At 36.5% G+C, this 21,026-nt stretch overlaps 1 protein-coding gene across 2 annotated transcripts in view; it reads right to left on the bottom strand.

The window, feature by feature from the left end:
* Positions 1-21,026, bottom strand: part of EXOC5 (exocyst complex component 5) — a 57,519-nt gene that overhangs the window by 16,619 nt on the left and 19,874 nt on the right. For both annotated transcript variants that reach the window (XR_009563136.2, XM_030855091.3), the window contains exons 7-12: positions 18,905-19,014; positions 18,350-18,394; positions 18,105-18,245; positions 17,034-17,116; positions 15,503-15,712; positions 14,062-14,209 (exon numbers count right to left, since the gene is read on the bottom strand). Coding sequence is in view for 1 of the 2 variants with exons in the window: in XM_030855091.3 (XP_030710951.1) it covers positions 14,062-14,209; positions 15,503-15,712; positions 17,034-17,116; positions 18,105-18,245; positions 18,350-18,394; positions 18,905-19,014 (737 nt within the window). In the remaining variant the exon portion in view is untranslated. The remainder of the gene's footprint in view (positions 1-14,061; positions 14,210-15,502; positions 15,713-17,033; positions 17,117-18,104; positions 18,246-18,349; positions 18,395-18,904; positions 19,015-21,026) is intronic.

Below are 21,026 nucleotides of genomic sequence, written 5' to 3' on the forward strand. Positions count from 1 at the left end.
CAGAACAAAAAGGATTCTTTATTTTATTGGAGGGTGGGGATGGGAAATCAATAACAGACACACTATAAAATACGATAGGCTCAAATCCCACTTTCATCACTTCCTGGTTGAGTGAACCCTTGAGATGTTATTTAACCCCACCAAGCCTCAATTTCTTCATCTGTAAGGTAGGAATAATATTAATAGTACTTATATCCTAGCCTTGAGGTGAAAATAAAGTATGAAAATGCATGTAAGGTATTTTTAGCTCAGTGTTTGGCATATAATAGGTTCACAATAATAAATTTTCATTTTGATGTTGATGTTGCTGCTGCTGATTAACTACTTAGTAAAGGAATTATTAGTAATTATGCTGAGAAAATTAAATCCCTCTTTAAAAGTTAGAAAATTACCTCTCAACTTCTTATAACTGCTTCCTATATTATTTATCAATTGATTGTTGCCTACTTGTAGTCTCCATTTGTGATCCACTCTCAGAGTAATGGGCACTGAAGTGCATAACCCACTTTAAATTCCCTAAATCTCTACTGATTATAAATACTAATTTGGTATTACTCAATTCCCTTCCTGGTCTTCTTAATACAATCCTAACCTTTACCCTTCATCAGTCTCTCTACCACAACCCTCACCTTCCTTCTTTGCTCACTGATGCTTAACAAATGCCCTTAGCAAGCCACAAAGAATAAATTTAATTTTTCACATTCCTCCTCTCTACATCCATACATTCATGCATAACTCATTGAAGAGGTAGACTGAATATGTGTAAGGATATAAAAGACATAAACAACACTGTTAATCAACTGGACCTAACTGACATTCATAGAATACGCTATCCAACAACATCAGGATATACATTTTCTTTAAGTATTCATAAAACATTTACCAAGATGGATCATATTCTGGGCTAAAAAACAAGTCTTGATAAATTTAAAATGGATTCATATCACACAAAGTATGTCCTCTAACCACAACGGAATCAAATTTAAATCAATAACAGAAAGACATCTAAAAAATCCCCTAATATCTGGAAATGAAATAACACACTTCTAAGCCACTCTTGGGCCAAAAGAAATCAAAAGGGAAATTTAAAAGTATTTTGAACTGAATGAAAATAAATACAACAAATTAAAATTTGTGGTATGCAGCTAAAGCAGTACCTTAAAGGGAAATTTATAAGACTAAATGCCTATATTAGAAAATAAGAAAGGTCTCTAATCAATGTCTCACCTCCACCTTAAAAAACTAGAAAAAGAAGGGGAAATGAAACCCAAGTAAGCAGAAAGAAAAGACGTAATAAAGAGTGGAAAAGACGTAATAAAGAGTGGAAAATAAAGAGTGAAATACAAAACAGAAAACAGAAAAGTCAATGATACCAAAAGCTGATTCTCTGGGGAAACCAATAAAACTGATAAACCTCCAGCCAGAATGATCACACACACAAAAATACCAATCATCAAAAATGAATAAGCGACATCGCTAAAGATTCTACAAACGTTAAAAAGATAATAAACTACTATATATAAAATAAACAACAAGGTCCTACTGTAAAGCAGAGGGAACTATATTCAATATCTTATAATAACCTATATTGAAAAAGAATATATATATTATATATATTATGTATATATAACTGAATCACTTTGCTATACACCAGAAACTTAACACTGTAAACAAATTATACTTCAATTAAAAACCACACACACACACACACAAAATCAATTGACCATAAAAAAAAGATAGTAAGGCAATACCATGAACATCTTAATCCCAATAAATTCAACAATTTGTGTGAAATATACAAATCTTAAAAGACACAAACTACCAAAACTCACTTAAAAAGAAACAGGTAACTAAAATAGCTCCATATCTACTAGAGAAGTTAATTTGTAGTTTAAAACCCTCACAAAGTTAAAAACTGCAGGCCCAAATGACTTCACTAGTGAGTTCTACCAAATATTTAAGGAAAATATAACACCAATTTTAGATAAACTCTTCCAGAATATTGAGGAGGAAGGAACACTTTCCAACTTATTCTATGAGGCAAACATTACCCTGATACCAAAACTACACAAAGACATTACGAGAAAAAAATATGTACACATCAATATCCCTCTTGAAGGCAAACACAAAAATTCTTAACAAAAGTTTAGCAAACCTAATCCAACCATACATAAATAGGATAATACGTGATGACCAATGGGGTTTATCAAAGGAATGCAAGGTTAACATTTGGAAATCAATGTAATCCAACCACATTAACAGAACAACAACAACAAAAGCATTTGACAAAGTCTAACATCTAATCCTTATAAAAACACCCAGAAAACTAGGAATAAAAGAATTTCATCAATCTGATAAACAGCATCTATGAAAAACAAATGGGACCTAATTAAACTTAAAAGATTTTGCACAGCAAAGGAAACCATAAACAAAACTAAAAGACAACCTACAGAATGGGAGAAAACATTTACAAATGATGCGACTAACAAGGGATTAATTTCCAAAATATACAAACAGTTCATAAAGCTCAATAACAAAAAAACCAACAACCTAATCAAAACATGGGCAGATGACCTAAATAGACATTTCTCCAAAGAAGACAGATGGCCAAGAGGCACATGAAAAGATGCTCGACATCGTTAATTATTAGAGAAAGGCAAATCAAAACTACCATGAGGTATCACCTCACACCAGTCAGAATGGCCATCATCAAAAAGTCTATACATAATAAATGCTGGAGAGGGTATGGAGAAAAGGAAACCCTCCTACACTGTTGGTGGGAATGTAAATTGGTAAATGTAAATTGCAGCCACTATGGAGAACAGTATGGAGGTTCCTTTAAAAACTAAAAATAGAATTACCATATGATCCAGCAATCCCACTATTGGGCATATATCCAGATAAAACTATAATTCAAAAAGTTACATGCACCCCTATGTACATAGCAGCACTATTTCAATAGCAAGACATGGAAACAACCTAAATGTCCATTGACAGATAAATGGATAAAGATGTGGTGTGTGTATAAATTTATATATATATATACAGACACACATATACACACAATGGAATACTACTTAGCCATAAAAAAGAAGGAAATAATGCCATTTGCAACATGTATGGATCTAGACACTATCATAGTAAGTGAAGTAAGCCAGACAGAGAAAGACAAATCTCATATGATATACCTTATATGTGGAATCTAAAAGAAAAAGAAACGACACAAACGAACTTATTTCCAAAACAGAAAGAGACTCACAGACACAGAAAACAAGCTTATGGTTACCGAAGGGGAAAGCGGGATGCGAGAGGGATAAATTAGGAGGCTGGGATTAACATATACACACTATTATGTATAAAACAGATAACCTGGGCTTCCCTGGTGGCGCAGTGGTTGAGTCTGCCTGCCGATGCATGGGACACGGGTTCGTGCCCCAGTTCAGGAAGATCCCACATGCTGTGGAGCGGCTAGGCCCGTGAGCCATGGCTGCTGAGCCTGTGCATCCGGAGCCTGTGCTCCGCAACAGGAGAGGCCACAACAGTGAGAGGTCCGCATACCACAAAAAAAAAACAACAACAGATAACCAACAAGGACCTACTGTATAGCACAGGGAACTATATTCAATATTAAGTAATAACCTATGAGGTTACATATTTATATGTATATATATTGCTGTGCTGTACACCTGAAAGTTACACGATATTGTAAATCAACTATATGTCAATAGGGGCTTCCATGGTGGTGCAGTGGTCAAGAATCTGCCTGCCAGTGCAAGGGACAGGGTTCAAGCCCTGGTCTGGGAAGATCCCACATGCCACGGAGCAACTAAGCCCACGCACCACAACTACTGAGCCTGGGCTCTAGAGCCCTCGAGCCACAACTACTGAAGCCCGCGTGCCTAGAGCCCATGCTCCGCAACAAGAGAAGCCACCACAATGAGAAGGCTGTGCACCTCAATGAAGAGTAGCCCCTGCTCGCCACAACTAGAGAAAGCCTGTGCACAGCAATGAAGACCCAACACAACCAAAAATAAATAAATTAATTAATTAATTAATTTAAAAAACCTATACGTCAATAAAAAAAAATTTAAAAAAAGAAAAACCTACAGTTAGCATCATATTAATGATAAAGACAAGAATAATGCAGGGTATAGGGAGGGTGGGAGGGAGAAGCAAGAGGGAGGGGATATGTGGATATATGTATACGTATAGCTGATTCACTTTGTTATACGGCAGAAACTAACACACCAGTGTAAAGCAATTATACTCCAATAAAGATGTTTAAAAAAAAGATTAAAAAACAAACAAACAAAAAGAATAATGCAAGGTGTATGTTCTCGCCACTTATAGTCAGCATTGTATTGGAGGTTCTCACCAGGGCAATAAGGCAAGAGACAAAACAACAGGCATCTATATTGAAAGGAATAAGTAAAACTGACTTTATTGGCAGAAAACATGATATTCTATACAGAAAATCCTGTGGAATCTACAAAAAATGCTATTAGAATAAGCGAGTTTGGTCAGGTTGCAGGTAAAAAATCAACATATAAAAATCAACTGTATTTGAGAACTCAATATTGCTAAGACGTCAATTCTCCACAAACAGAACTATAGATTCAAAGCAACTCCAGTCAAAATCCCAAACTTTTTTTTCCCCAGAAAATGAAAAATTGATTATCAGACTTATATGAAAACGCTTTCTATGGTAATGTTAGAGGACTCACACTACCTTATTCAAGATTTATAGTTACAGTGATCAAAACAGTGTAGTATTAAACTTCCAGAAGAAAACATAGGCAGTACATAGGTCTTAGCGATATTTTTTTGGATCTGTCTCCTCAGGAAAGGGAAACAAAAGCAAAAATAAACAAACGGGACACAATCAAACTTAAAAGCTTTTGCACAACGAAGGAAACCATCAACAAAACAAAAAGGCAACATATTGAATGGGAAAAGATATTTGCAAATGATATGCAAGATAAGGGGTTAATATCCAAAATATATAAAAAAACTCATACAACTCAATATCCAAAAAAAAACCTGATTAAAAAATGGGCAGAGAATCTGAACAGACATTTTTCCAAAGGAGACAAACAGATGGCCAACAGGCAGATGAAAAGATGCTCAACATCACTGATCATCAGAGAAATGCAAATCAAAATCACAATGAGATACCATGTCACACCTCATACAGAATGGCTATCAAGTCTACAAACAACAAATGTTGGCAAGGATGTGAAGAAAAAGAACCCTGTACAATGTTAGTAGGAATGTAAACATTCCTACTGGCACAGCCACTATGAAAAACAGTATGGAGGTTCCTCAAAAAACTGAAAATAGAACTACCATATGACCCAGCAATTCCATACCTGGGTATATATCCGAAAAAAACAAAAACACTAATTCCAAAAGATACATGCACCCCAATAGTCAGAGCAGCATTATTTACAACTGCCAAGATACAGAAGCAACCTACGTGTCCATCAGCAGATGAATGAATAAAGAAGATGTGGTATATATATATACATGGGAATACTACTCAGCCATTAAAAAAAATGAAATTTTGCCATTTGCAGCAACATGGATGGACTCCGAGGGCATTATGCTAAGTGAAATAAGTCATACAGAAAAAGACAAATACTGTATGATATCACTTATATGTGGAATCTAAAAAAATGCAACGGACTAATGATACAACAAAAAAGAAGCAGACTCACAGATGCAGAGAACAAACTAGTGGTTACAGAGCAGGGGGGCAGGGGGCAATGTAAGGGTTGGGGAGTGGCAGGCAGAAACCACTGGGGTAAGATAGGCTCAAGGGAATATAGCCAATATTTTCTAATAACTGTAAATGGAAAGTAACCTTTCAAAATTGTTGAAAACTTTTAAAAATATGTATTTTTTTTAAAAAGAAAGAAAACTTAAGAAAATAAACAAAAGAAAGAAAATATAAAAGGAAATCTTTGTGACCTTAGGTTAGGCAAAGATTCCTTAAATATGATACCAAAAATACCTCCCATAACAGAAAAGTGTTAAATTGGATATCATCAAAATTAATAACTTCCATTCTTTGAAATACTCTTTAGATATGAAAAAGACAAGCCACAGACTGAAAGAAAACAATTGTAAATCATATATCGAATAAATGAATTTTAACCAGATATACAACTGTCAAAAAATAAAACAGACAACCCAATTTTAAAAAACGCACGCAAAATACACCAAATAATATACATGAATGGCAAATAAATGCAAGAAAAGATGCTCATCTTTAGTCATTAGGAAAATGCCAACTAAAACCATAATAAGGTATCATTACATACCTTATTAGACTCTAAAATAAAGACTGATCATACCAAATGTTGGAAATCATGTGGAACAAATGCAACTCTCTCATATACTGCTGGTAAGAATGTCAAACGAAACAACTTTGAAAAACAGTTTGGCAGTTTCGTAAAAAGAATTACCGTATCACATCATATAGCTACTCAGCAGAAATGAAAGCATATGTCTGCATAAAGACATATGCATGAATATTCACAGCAACTTCATTTGTAATAGTCAAACACTGGAGCCAATCTAAACTGCCATCAATAGGTAAATGGATAAACAAATTATGGCATATTCATTAAATAAAATACTACTCAGCAATAGAAGAACATACTAATTAATACACACGAATGAATTTCAAAATATTTATGCCGAGTTAAAGAATCCAGAAACACATGTATACACTATAATATACTATAACCCCATTTATTAAAAATTCTAGAAAATTAATCAATTTCTTGAAAAATCCTATTTAGCTTTCAAGACTCAGTACTGAAGCATCCCCTTCTTTTTGAAAACTAATCTACAGGGATGAGAAGGAAGATGGCGGAAGAGTAAGACGCGGAGATCACGTTCCTCCCCACAGATACACCAGAAATACATCTACGCGTGGAACAACTCCTACAGAGCATCTACTGAACGCTGGCAGAAGACCTCAGACCTCCCAAAAGGCAAGAAACCCCCCACGTACCTGGGTAGGGCAAAAGAAAAAACTAAACAGAGACAAAAGGATAGGGACGGGTCCTGCACCAGCGGGAGAGAGCTGTGAAGGAGGAAAAGTGTCCACACACTAGGAAGCCCCTTCGCGGGTGGAGGCTTCGGGAGGCGGAGTGGGGGAGCTTGGGAGCCGCGGAGGAGAGCACAGCAACAGGGGTGCGGAGGGCAAAGCGGGCAGATTCCAGCGCAGAGGATCGGGCCGACCGGAACTCGCCAGCCGAGAGGCTTGTCTGCTCGCCTGCCGGGGCGGGCGGGACTGGGAGCTGAGGCTCCGGCTTTTGTCGGAGCGCCGGGAGAGGACTGAGGTTGGCGGCGTGAACACAGCCTGCAGGGCGTTAGTGCACCGCGGCTGGCCAGGAGAGAGTCCGGGGAGAAGTCTGGAACTGCCGAAGAGGCAAGAGACTTTTACGTCCCTCTTTGTTTCCTGGTGCACGAGGAGAGGGGATTAAGAACGCTGCTTGAGAGAGCTCCAGGGACGGGCGCGAGCCGCGGCTAAAAGTGCGGAGCCCAGAGACAGACAGGAGACGCTAGGGCCGCTGCTGCCGCCACCGGGAGGCCTGTGTGCGAGCGCAGGTCACTAGCCACACGCCCTTCCGGGGAGCCTGTGCAGCCCGCCACTGCCGGGGTCCCGGGATCCAGGGACGGCTCCCCCGGGAGAACGCACAGGCGCGCCTCAGGCTGCAACGTCTCGCCGGCCTCTGCCGCCGCGGGCCCGCCCCGCACTCCGTGCCCCTCCCTACCCCCGGGCCTGAGTGAGCCAGAGCCTCCGAATCAGCGGCTCCTTTGACCCCGTCCTGTCTGAGCAAAGAACAGACGCCCTCCGGTGACCTACACGCACAGGCGGGGCTAAATCCAAAGCTGAGCCCCTGGGAGCTGTGAGAACAAAGAAGAGAAAGGGAAATCTCTCCCAGCAGCCTCAGAAGCAGCGGATTAAAGCTCCACAATCAACTTGATATACCCTGCATCTGTGGAATACCTGAATAGACAACCAATCATCCCAAATTAAGGAGCCCTGTGGATGAAAGGCTCTTGGTGCTGCAGCCAGGAGTCAGTGCTGTGCCTCTGAGGTGGGAGAGCCAACTTCAGAACACTGATCCACAAGAGACCTTCCAGCTGCACATAATATCAAACAGCAAAAATTTCCGAGAGATCTCCATCTCAACGCCAGCACCCAGCTTCACTCAACGACCAGCAAGCTACAGTGCTGGACATCCTATGCCAAACAACTAGCAAGACAGGAACACAACCCCACCCATTAGCAGAGAGGCGGCCCAAAATCATAATAAGTCTACAGACACCCCAAAACACACCACCAGACGTGGACCTGCCCACCAGAAAGACAAGATCTAGCCTCATCCACCAGAACACAGGCACTAGTACCCTCCACCAGGAAGCCTACACAACCCACTGAACCAACCTTAGCCACTGGGGACAGACACAAAAAACAACAGGAACTACGAACCTTCAGCCTGCAAAAAAGGAGACCCCAAACATAGTAAGATAAGCAAAATGAAAAGACAGAAAAACACACCGCAGATGAAGGAGCAAGATAAAAACCCATCAGACCTAACAAATGAAGAGGAAATAGGCAGTCTACCTGAAAAAGAATTCAGAATAATGATAGTAAGGTTGATCCGAAATCTTGGAGATAGAATGGACAATAAAATGGACAAAATGCAAGAATCAGTTAACAAGGACCTAGAAGAACTAAAGATGAAACAAGCAACGATGAACAACACAATAAATGAAATTAAAAGTACTCTAGATGGGATCAATAGCAGAATAACTGAGGCAGAAGAACGGATAAGTGACCTGGAAGATAAAATAGTGGAAATAACTAATGCAGAGCAGAATAAAGAAAAAAGAATGAAAAGAACTGAGGACAGTCTCAGAGACCTCTGGGACAACATTAAACGCACCAACATTCGAATTATAGGGGTTCCAGAAGAAGAAGAGAAAAAGAAAGGGACTGAGAAAATATTTGAAGAGATTATAGTTGAAAACTTCCCTAATATGGGAAAGGAAATAGTTAATCAAGTCCAGGAAGCACAGAGAGTCCCATCCAGGATAAATCCAAGGAGAAATACGCCAAGACACATATTAATCAAACTGTCAAAAATTAAATACAAAGAAAACATATTAAAAGCAGCAAGGGAAAAACAACAAATAACACACAAGGGAATCCCCATAAGGTTAACAGCTGATCTTTCAGCAGAAACTCTGCAAGCCAGAAGGGAGTGGCAGGACATATTGAAAGTGTTGAAGGAGAAAAACCTGCAACCAAGATTACTCTACCCAGCAAGGATCTCATTCAGATTTGATGGAGAAATTAAAACCTTTAGAGACAAGCAAAAGCTGAGAGAGTTCAGCACCACCAAACCAGCTCTACAACAACTGCTAAAGGAACTTCTCTAGGCAAGAAACACAAAAGAAAGATTTAAATATAAGACCTGGAACCATAAAACTTCTAGAAGAAAATATAAGCAGTAAGCTTTCTGACATTAATTTTAATCTTTTTTTTTCTTTTTTTTGGATATGTCTTCTCAGGCAAGGGAGACAAAAACAAAAATAAACAAATGGGACCTAATCACACTAAAAAGCTTTTGCCCAGCAAAGGAAACTATCAACAAAATTAAAAGGCCACCTACTGAAAGGGAGAAGATATTTGCAAACAGTATATCTGGAAAGGGGTTAATATACAAATTATGCAAAGAACTCACAAAGCAGAAAAACAAACAACCTGATTAAAAAAAGGGCAGATACCTGAATAGGCATTTTCCCAAAGAAGACATACAGATGGACAACAGGCACACAAAACGATGTTCAACATCACTAATCATCAGAGAAATGGAAATCAAGACCACAATGAGGTAACACCTCACACCTGTCAGAATGGTTATTACCAAAAAAGACAACAAATAAGTGTTGGCAAGGGTGTGGAGAAAAGGGAACCCTTGTGCACTCTGGTGAGAATGTAAATTAATGTAGCCACTATGGAAAACAGTATGGTGAGTCCCCGCAAAAATTAAAAATAGAACTACCACATGACCTAGCCTGGGGATTTACATGAAGAAAACAAAAACATTAATTAGAAAGATATATGCACCCCGATGTTCATTGCAGCATTATTTTAAACAGCCAAGATATGGAAGCAACCTTAGTGCCCATCAATAGATGTATGGAAAAAGAAGATGTGGGGTGTGTGTGTGTGTATGTGTGTGTGTGTGTGCATGCATACACACATATATATATATACACACAATGTAAATCTTGCCATTTACAACAACATGGATGGATCTAGAAGGTATTATTCCAAGTGAAATAAGTCAGACAAAGACAAATACTGTATGATTTCACTTATATGTGGAATCCAAAAGACAAAATAAATGAACAAGCTTAATAAAACAAAAAGCAGGATTATAGATACAGAGAAAAAAAAACCAGATGGTTGCCACAGGCGTTGGGTGTGGGAGAAGTAAAGAAATAGGTAAGGGAGATTAAGAGGTACAAACTTCTAGTTGCAAAATAAGTGCGTCAAGAGTATGAAATATACAGTGTGGGGAATATAGTCAATAATTATAACATTTTTGTATGATGACAGATTGTAACTAGACTTACCATGGTGATCATTTTGAAATGTATAGAAATATCAAATCACTGTGTCGTGTAAAAGTTGCTTACATAACGTTGTAGGTCAATTATAAATATAATTTAAAAAAAAAAAAAAAAAAAAAAAAACAGGGTTCTGAAGAACCAAGGGGTAGGACAGGAATAAAGACACAGAAGTAGAGAAGGGACTTGAGGACACGGGGAGGGGGAAGGGTAAGCTGGGACGAAGTGAGAGTGGCACTGACATATATACACTACCAAATGTAAAATAGATAGCTAGTTGGAAGCAGCCGCATAGCACAGGGAGATCAGCTTGGTGCTTTGTGACACCTAGAGGGGTGGGATAGGGAGGGTGGGAGGGAGATGCAAGAGGGAGGGGATATGGGGATATATGTATATGTATAGCTGATTCACTTTGTTATACAGCAGAAACTAACACAGCAATGTAAAGCAATTATACTCCAATAAAGATGTTTAAAAAAAAGAAAAAAAAGAAAAAAAAAAAGAAAACTAATCTACAGTGAAGCAGATCAGCAGTTGCCCAAGGACAGAAATAGAGGCGAAAGGGAGATTTTAAAAGGGCAGAAGGAAACTTTTGGAGGTGATGGATCTGTTCATTATCTTGACTGCGTTACAGTTTCACAAATGTACACATAATTTACCAAAGTTATCAAATTGTACAGTTCAAATACATGCAGCTTATTGAATGTCAATTATATCTCAAAGTTACTAAGTTTTTTAAAAAGAAAGGAAAAAAACACCAATCTGCTCATTACACTGCTCTTTTTAATATCCTTTAAAGTTTCCAGCATCACCTAACAAGGTCAAGTCCAAATTTCTAAGTATGGCATACAAAGAGTTTTTGTCTACATTTTCAACCTCCTGACTTATTACTCTCCCCATATCCTTTTTTAGTTCAAGCATTTCATACTGCGTGATTGATATCTGTATGTCTCTGTGTACGTAATTTTCTCTATTCCTGAAACAGCCTGCCAGAATCATCCTCTTGAAGATATCCTATTTAGCTTTCAAGATCCAGACCTCAAATGTCTCCTCCGTTTTAAAATCTTTCCTGATACTCTTTCTCAACTCCTTAACCAGGCAGAGCTGGTTGTTTCCTCTTTGGTCCCAGCAGTGTTTACCTACCTTGCACTAATTCTTTATATGTCTACCTCTTTTCTCCACACTATTCAAAAGTAATGTAAATGTCTTGTATTTATAACCTCAATGCCTAACATGGCAGATGGTACAAAGTAAACACAAAATAATGTTTGTTGGATCAGACTGCAATGAATTAAACTGATTTTCAATCTCATGACTTTCCAGACAAGGTCATGATTTAGACCTAGTTGCTGTGATTCAAATAAATATGTTAAAGGCTTCATGTTTGATGATCCGATGCTTTAGAAACATTTTAATATATTTCCAGTATTCAGAAAAGTACAGATATTACTGTACCAAATATACCCATCACCTACCCAGATGTGTCATATCTTAACATTTCTCCAAATGTACTTCAGATTTTCTTCCTTTTGGGGGGCAGGAGTTGTCCAACATTATACATATAGATAACGTCCCTTGGGTATTCCTCCCAAGGCAACCACTACTCTGAAGTTGTTTATCACACCCATGCTTATGTATGCTCCTGAATAATATAAAGTATTGTTTTACTTTTTAAAATTTTATGTTGTGGTATACTGAATATATCTTTTCCCCATTTTGCTCTTTTCACTAAACATTGCATTTTTGAGATTTATTCATGCTGATGATACATGTAACTCTAGTTTAGTCATTTAAATTGGTATATAGTTTTCTAGTATATGAACAATGTTAGTTTATCAATCCTCTTTACAGCACACTTTGTTTCTAATTTTTCACCACAACAAACAACATAGCTTATGATGTTAGACATGTCATGTGCACCTACAAATTTCTCTAAGGAATTAACAAATTACTCTCCAAAGTATACCAATTTTTACTTCCATTGGCAGTGTATGAGAACTTCTATTGCTCCACACCCTTACCAATACTTAGTATCAACAGACTTCTTAATTTTTGCCAACCTATTGAGAATGACAGTATTTTCCCTGTTTTAAGTTTCATTTCCCCACTAGTGAGACTGAATATCTTATTGATAATTTATATTTTCTGTATTTATGTGTAGCCTTTGACTTGTTTTCTATTGATTTATATTTATATGTATAATTTATATTTACTATCAATATAAGTATATAGACAATATACATCAGTACAAATAAAAAATTAAGACTGCCTCAACTCTCAACTTCATACTTAAGAAGTATGTACCTCAGTTTCTTCCTCTGTAAAACAGGAATAATAAACTCACAGAAATGTTACAATGATTAAATGAGTTAATAACATACCTAAACTGCTTGGAATAGTGCCTGGAACATAGTATGTGGTATACAATTATTAACCACTAATATTTGTTTTATAAATCTTCTGCTAGTGGGCTTCCCTGGTGGTGCAGTGGTTGAGAATCTGCCTGCTAATGCAGGGTACACGGGTTCCTGCCCTGGTCTGGGAGAATCCCACATGCCGCGGAGCAACTAGGCCCGTGAGCCACAACTACTTAGCCTGCGTGTCTGCAGCCTGTGCTCTGCAACAAGAGAGGCCACGACAGTGAGAGGCCTGAGCACAGCGATGAAGAGTGGCCCCCGCTTGCCACAACTAGAGTAAGCCCTCGCACAGAAACGAAGACCCAACGCAGCCAAAAGTAAAAATTAAAAATTAAAAGAAGGCTCAACATTTAAAAAAAAAAAAATCTTCTGCTAGTCATATTGGTTGCAAATACCTTCTCAGAGGCTGTGACTTATTTGTTACTTTGTTAAAGTATGTTTGTGGAAAAAATTCTAACTTTTTTTTTTTGCAGTAAGTGGGCCTCTCGCTGTTGTGGCCTCTCCCGTTGCGGAGCACAGGCTCCGGACGCGCAGGCTCAGCGGCCATGGCTCACAGGCCCAGCCGCTCCGTGGCATGTGGGATCTTCCCGGACTGGGACACGAACCCGTGTCCCCTGCATCAGCAGGCGGACTCTCAACCACTGCGCCACCAGGGAAGCCCAGAAATTCTAAATTTTAATGGAGTCAACTTTTCCTTTCCTTTGATATCTGTGTTCTTAAACGTCCTTCTCTCCCTAATGCTCTATTTCTTTATAAGATAGGTCTAACTTTCCCTTTCATATCTTGATTTAATATCTCACTAAGGAAAATTTGACACGCTCAATTTTAAAATTATGTTAAAATATACTTCTAAATAACTTAAAAATAATTCTGTTCCCCAAGCAAAAATCCTATTTTTTTATTACAATAAACAATTGTTCCTAACCAGAGAAAAATTAAAATACACAACTATATACAAATAAAATAAATTTACAATTACTCTTACCCTATGACATCTTTCAAAGGCTTGCTTGGTTTCTTGTAAAAGATTAACCACCACTTCTTGGGATAGGAAAGTCTCTCCATGAGTATCGATACTTGGTCCCAGTGGTAAGTTGGTACGCTGTCTAATTCTCTCTTTCAAATCTTGAATACTAGTGCATAATACCAACAAATGAAAAAAGAACACTACTATACATATATTTCAATTTCAAATACTCTCAAACTTAGTATACATGAACTAAGAAAAAGAAAGAAGAAAGAAAAATAGACCAACAGCCAGGAAACCTAAAACTTCTAATTTCAGTAAGTAGTTCTGTAAAGTGAAGCAAGCATTAATCTCTAAACAGAAGATGTTCGTCTGAAAAATGAGTAGATTTGGAGTTATTATCTCTAAAGTCTCTTTCAACTCTACAATTCTCACTCAGTAGCCCAAAACTCCTTGTCTGGTTTCCTTGGGAAGTGGGCTTTTCCAAATAAGTTAATATTCCAGATAACTAAATGGTCCTGCTTAAAACAAACTTTAAAATTTTAAAGATTTTTAAACATATTAACCCTTTAAACATACTGTACATTTCATTATTATTAAACATAATTTAGCTTTTCTCAATGACTGAGGGTCATTAAGAACTTTTATTACATGATAGTATCTTTAGAAAATTACTTTATTTTTTGGTCCTAGAATATATAGCTCCAGACTGTGAACTAATTTTTCAAAAAATTCTTATGATTGTTTTTTAGGTTTTCTCTTTTACTTGCTACTGTCTTTGAGATGTCACTTCTTATTCCTAATTATAATCTCTCCATGATCATTATTTAATATATGACAAACTGGGAAACAAGAAAATGATTTGGGTGTGCATTATGTGAACTGTCAACTCTGATTATATGGCTCCACAGAAGTCATTCTGATTCATCCAAAAATCAACTCAATTCCAGATAGTTGAGATCTAGATAACTGAGTTGCCACCAATTCTTACAGCAAATCATTTAATTTTATTCTAGTAGGTAAGTACATTCACGTTTTAATGTATTACTTAAATAATTTTATGCCCAAGTCATGAAAAAGCTCAGGGTACAAAATTGTGATCTGCATTTTTTTTTTAACCACACCTGCAGTAGCAGCAATAAAACAATGTGCTTCCTAGTCAATAACCTGGAATAATTTACTCAGTCTAAAAAAAGGAAGGAAGGAAGGCAGGCAGGAAGGGCGCGAGGGAGGAACTCTTTACGGTACTAGTATTCTGCTTTACATTTTAATAATGTTATGTAGGAACATTTCAACATGTGGCTTGAAGGACAGGATTTGATGAATGGTGTAAACAAACTGAATTAAAAAAATTCTTCACAGAAAATTCTAATGACTATCAATATTTCACAAGTTTGTCCAAATATAACAGCTTTTAATATCTTTAGTTTTAACTATAACATTTAACAAAAACACTTACCCTCCTGTGCCAATCGATCTCTTTTGATGGTTTTTTGAATCATAATAGCGCTGTAGGATCATAGCACTTCTGCTTTTCAAATATCCAGTCTCCACTTCAATATAGTTCTCCAAATAGGAAATGAAAATGGACTTGATAAGCTTAGACAAGAAAGTCTGTTTATCAGTACCTAAGTTAAACTCCATCAACTTGCTGGAAAGATTTGTGGTTCTTTTCATGCAAAAGGGAGAAAAAAGATGAATGTATCTTTAGGTATAGTAACAATATTTAAGAAATACATATTTTTATAACGTGACTTTTTAATAACTTATGCTACACCACTGTTTCTTAAACCCTGGGAAGTTACTCAGGATGCAGACAGCGACTGTACAGGGTTATATATATTAAGTAGAATGAATATTACAAACAACATCATGGTTTTGAAAACTACCATAAACTCCTAGAGATGACTCAGGAGAGGAAACTAAGGCAACCAACCAGACTAGAAATGGCAACAGTGGCAGAATGGCTTCAAGTATGCCACATTCATGATATGGTACCAAAGTCAAAATATTGAGAAGTCTATGCGCTGTTCATTCTCTTTAGTCTTTGTCCCTGGACTTTCCTCTAATTTTCTGTTTCTCACTGTTGAAGATAGGTTCACAATAGTGCTGTTGCTGAGATGGACTTCCTGATTATAGTTACTTTTGAAAACCCTCTTCTCAAAGCGATGACAATAAAGAAAAGCAATAGAGTTGGAAAAAAAACTCCACATGAAGCTTCTACAAAGTATAACACTGCCACTTACAAAAGCACAAGACAAATTTTCACATCAGACTTAAGTCTGAAATTGTCATATAAGAGTTTGTCACTCTGGGGGCTTCCCTGGTGGCGCAGTGGTTAAGAATCCGCCTGCCAATGCAGGGGACACGCGTTTGAGCCCTGGTCCGGAAAGATCCCACATGCCGCAAAGCAAATAAGCCCATGCACCACAACTACTGAGCCTGCGCTCTAGAGCCCGTGCTCCACAACAAGAGAAGCCACTGCAACGAGAAGCCCGGGCACCACAACAAAGAACAGCCCCCGTTCGCCGCAACTAGAGAAAGCCTGCACGCAGCAACAAAGACCCAACACAGCCAAAAATAAATAAAAATAAAATAAATAAATTTAAAAGAGAGTTTGTCACTCCCTTTCTCAACTTTTAAAGTTTTAACTGAAGATAAATGTAATAATACTAGTTCTTAAAGAAAAGAATTAAAGAATAATGAACTAGCTTACAATTAAAATCAGAAACAAAATTCTCAAGTCTTAAACAAGGTTTTGTATTTCATTAAAGTACATTAATATAAAGCATAATATCCAATTCCTTAAGTTAACATGCTAAGAATGCTGCTCTTGTACAATACTAGTCTATACAGCCGAGTATTTAATGCTAAAAGGTATATTGCTATCTGACAAACTGTTATTCAAAAATACCTGAATACTTCCCCATTTTCTATTTGAAAAAAAGAAAATGTGAGATATTACTATTTTCTAATAATTAAAAATATACCTTGTATATAAATCGTAGAGACTTTTGAGATACTGCTCTGCATCGGACTTCCTACATTCTTCTAACTGGTCTTTCACAAAGCTCTAAAACAAAAAGTCAACATTCTGTCAATTAAGTAAATATTAAATTATATAGTCAATATTTTTTTCTCTAGAATTACTCCACATTCTTGAACTGTTCTAACTTAAAATCCAGTGGAAAAGGCAATGCATAGAAAAGAGACCAATATAAAAAAAAATAGGTTTTTAATTTTTACTGCTTCTCATATTTACTCATACATCTTATCAGTGTTGGGAATAAGCATTAAGAATCTCAAATACCTTGTCTTTTGAAATCTGCCTATCCTGCCTCATGGGTACATTGGGAAAAAAAAAAAAAATCCCAAAAAACAAAACCTGAAGCTATATCAATATGGTCAATTCCTTAAAGCAGCTTTTCCCAAACTGTAGTGTAAGTAACACTAGTGTCCTTTGAGACACTACTGTAAAATTGGGAAATGCTGTACATTACATCTCCACTTCTAGAGAATCACAATACATATTAGTATCTTTAAAGGCTATTAAAAGTCTTGAATTGTGTTGTAAAGACAACACTTATTTAATGTTGCTCAATCCATTGGTAAACATAGTTTAGGAAATGTTGCCTTAAAGTACAGAGCTATGGAAGTCAAGGTTGTAAATGAAATTCCTGTTTTCTTTTAATCTTAGTACCATATTATAAAAAATTCTACAGATTGAGCTTGTAATTCCTGTTCAATTTCAAAATGCCATCTATTGGTTAAGGTAAGAAACCAATAAAAATTAAAACTGAGGCTAACCTACCACACAACCTGATACATATGTAATTTCAAACACATCCTCTGATGACATTGAGTGATTAGCACCTTTTTTCTTAGTAAACAACAAAACATTTTTTTTTTTAAAGCATGACACTGTCATTCCTTTCTCCTACACTTAATAAGTGGATTACTATGCCTAAGGATATTATACAAACTAAACTTTAAAAACTTTTAAAACATAGAGGAAAAAAATCACATATTGCCTTAAGTACTTAGTCATTGTTTAAAATTACCTGTAGTTTGATTTCAAATACATTTTGAATAAGTTTAGCCAGCACTGTTTCTGGATTACTAAAGATATCTCCAACTTGTTTGTTCACCCGTTGACAGAGTATTGCTGCGTCTTCAAATATATCATTTCTCAAGTAAGCACCCTAAACAGCAGAGGAAATTTACATTGAATATATAATTTTAAAATGCTTTTTAAAAATACAAATTAGCATAAAATAAAATACAATAAAGTGTACTGTTATGTTACCTCCTGGCACTGCTTTATATAAACATCAACACAATGGGAATAACCCTAGGAAAAAGAAAGAAATACATATCACTCTTTTGGTTCAATTATAACAATAATAACAACAATGTCAATAAAAGAGGTATTATATGTAATAAAGCTATGTCTATGCCTCAATAAATGGCCAACGGTAATAGCTACTCTCTGGTTCCTATATTCCAAACTTAAAGTCAATCCTTCTTGCTTTTGAATTATTTCATCAAATGTTTGACTGAAAAAAAAAAAATACATTAAATACCCAGAAGGCAGACAATATGATTTTCTATGTCAAACTACATAAAAATTCAGTGATAAAATATTAATATTATTGAATATAAGATCCTTATTTAAATAATATTACCTAAAATTTAATATCATTTCTGGAGAAAGATACAAATGTACATTCAAATTATTCCAAATAATGAAAATTATCAGTGACTCATACAACTGGGGAAAAACAGAGACTATAATATATAGAATTCATATAACCTCTGTACTCTTTAAGACTAATCTGCATTTTAAACTTTTACTATTTACCTTAAAATGGAGTAAAACAGCTGCTACTTCTCTCATTCTGGAGATTTCACCTCTTCTTTGAGCACCAGTAAACTCCTGTATCAGTTGGCATTCTAAGTCATGGTATTTACCTAAAAATAGAAAGTCATTCAGCTACAATGAGACAAAGTATCCAAGTTTTTATGAGTATATGGTTTCTTTATAAAGATAATGACTAGGAATCTAGTTTTCTTTTAAAAGAATTGCAAAAACGATATGAGATTATAGGTAGTGGATCAAAACCCGGCAATATACTGTGGTATATAAATATGTATTTTCAAAACCAAAAAATCTTCCCAACTGGTAAAACAGGTGAGCTCCTACAGTGTGACTGCCATTTATCACTGCTATGTAAAAAAGCAGCTGGCTGGCAATATCGTTCTCAATGGTGAAAAACTGAAACCATTTCCTCTAAGATCAGGAACAAGACAAGGTTGTCCACACCCACCACTATTCAACATAGTTTTGGAAGTTTTAGCCAGAGCAATCAGAGAAGAAAAAGAAATAAAAGGATTCCAAATCAGAAAAGAAGAAGTAAAGCTGTCACTGTTTGCAGATGACATGATACTATACATAGAGAATCCTAAAGATGCTACCAGAAAACTACTAGAGCTAATCAATGAATTTGGTAAAGTAGCAGGATACAAAATTAATGCACAGAAATCTCTCGCATTCCTATACACTAATGATGAAAAATCTAAAAGAGAAATTAAGGAAACATATCCATTTACCAATGCAACAAAAAGAATAAAATACCTAGGAATAAACCTACCTAGCGAGACAAAAGACCTGTATGCAGAAAACTATAAGACACTGATGAAAGAAATTAAAGATGATACAAACAACTGGAGAGATATACCATGTTCTTGGATTGGAAGAATCAACAATGTGAAAATGACTATACTACCCAAAGCAATCTACAGATTCAATGCAATCCCTATCAAACTACCAATGGCATTTTTCACAGAACTAGAACAAAAAATTTCACAATTTGTATGGAAACACAAAAGACCCCGAATAGCAAAAGCAATCTTGAGAAAGAAAAACAGAGCTGGAGGAATCAGGCTCCCAGGCTTCAGATTATGCTACAAAGCTACAGTAATCAAGGCGGTATGGTACTGGCACAAAAACAGAAATATAGATCAATGGAACAGGATAGACAGCCCAGAGATAAACCCACGCACATATGGTCACCTTATTTTTGATAAAGAAGACAAGAATATACAGTGGAGAAAAGACAGCCTCTTCAATAAGTGGTGCTGGGAAAACTGGACAGCTACATGTAAAAGAATGAAATTAGAACACTCCCTAACACCATACACAAAAATAAACTCAAACTGGACTAAACACCTAAATGTAAGGCCAGACACTATAAAACTCTTAGAGGAAAACATAGGCAGAACACTCTATGACATAAATCACAGCAAGATCCTTTTTGACCCACCTCCTAGAGAAATGGAAATAAAAACAAAAATAAACAAATGGGACCTAATGAAACTTAAAAGCTTTTGCACAACAAAGGAAACCATAAACAAGACAAAAAGACAACCCTCAGAATGGGAGAAAATATTTGCAAATGAAGCAACTGACAAAGGATTCATCTCCAAAATTTACGAGCAGCTCAATATCAAAAAAACGAACAACCCAATCCCAAAATGGGTAGAAGACCTAAACAGACATTTCTCCAAAGAGGATATACAGATTGCCAACAAACACATGAAAGGATGCTCAACATCACTAATCATTAGAGAAATGCAAATCAAGACTACAATGAGGTATCACCTCACACCAGTCAGAATGGCCATCATCAAAAAATCTACAAACAATAAATGCTGGAGAGGGTGTGGAGAAAAGGGAACCCTCTTGCACTGCTGGTGGGAATGTGAATTGGTACAGCCACTATGGAGAACAATATGGAGGTTCCTTAAAAAACTAAAAATAGAACTACCATACTACCCAGCAATCCTACTACTGGGCATATACCCTGAGAAAACCGTAATTCAAAGAGTCATGTACCACAGTGTTCATTGCAGCTCTGTTTACAATAGCCAGGACATGGAAGCAACCTAAGTGTCCATCAAGAGATGAGTGGATAAAGATGTGG

This window comes from Globicephala melas, chromosome 2 (genome assembly GCF_963455315.2).
Source record: "Globicephala melas chromosome 2, mGloMel1.2, whole genome shotgun sequence".
In the NCBI taxonomy this organism is placed as follows: Eukaryota; Metazoa; Chordata; class Mammalia; order Artiodactyla; family Delphinidae; genus Globicephala; species Globicephala melas.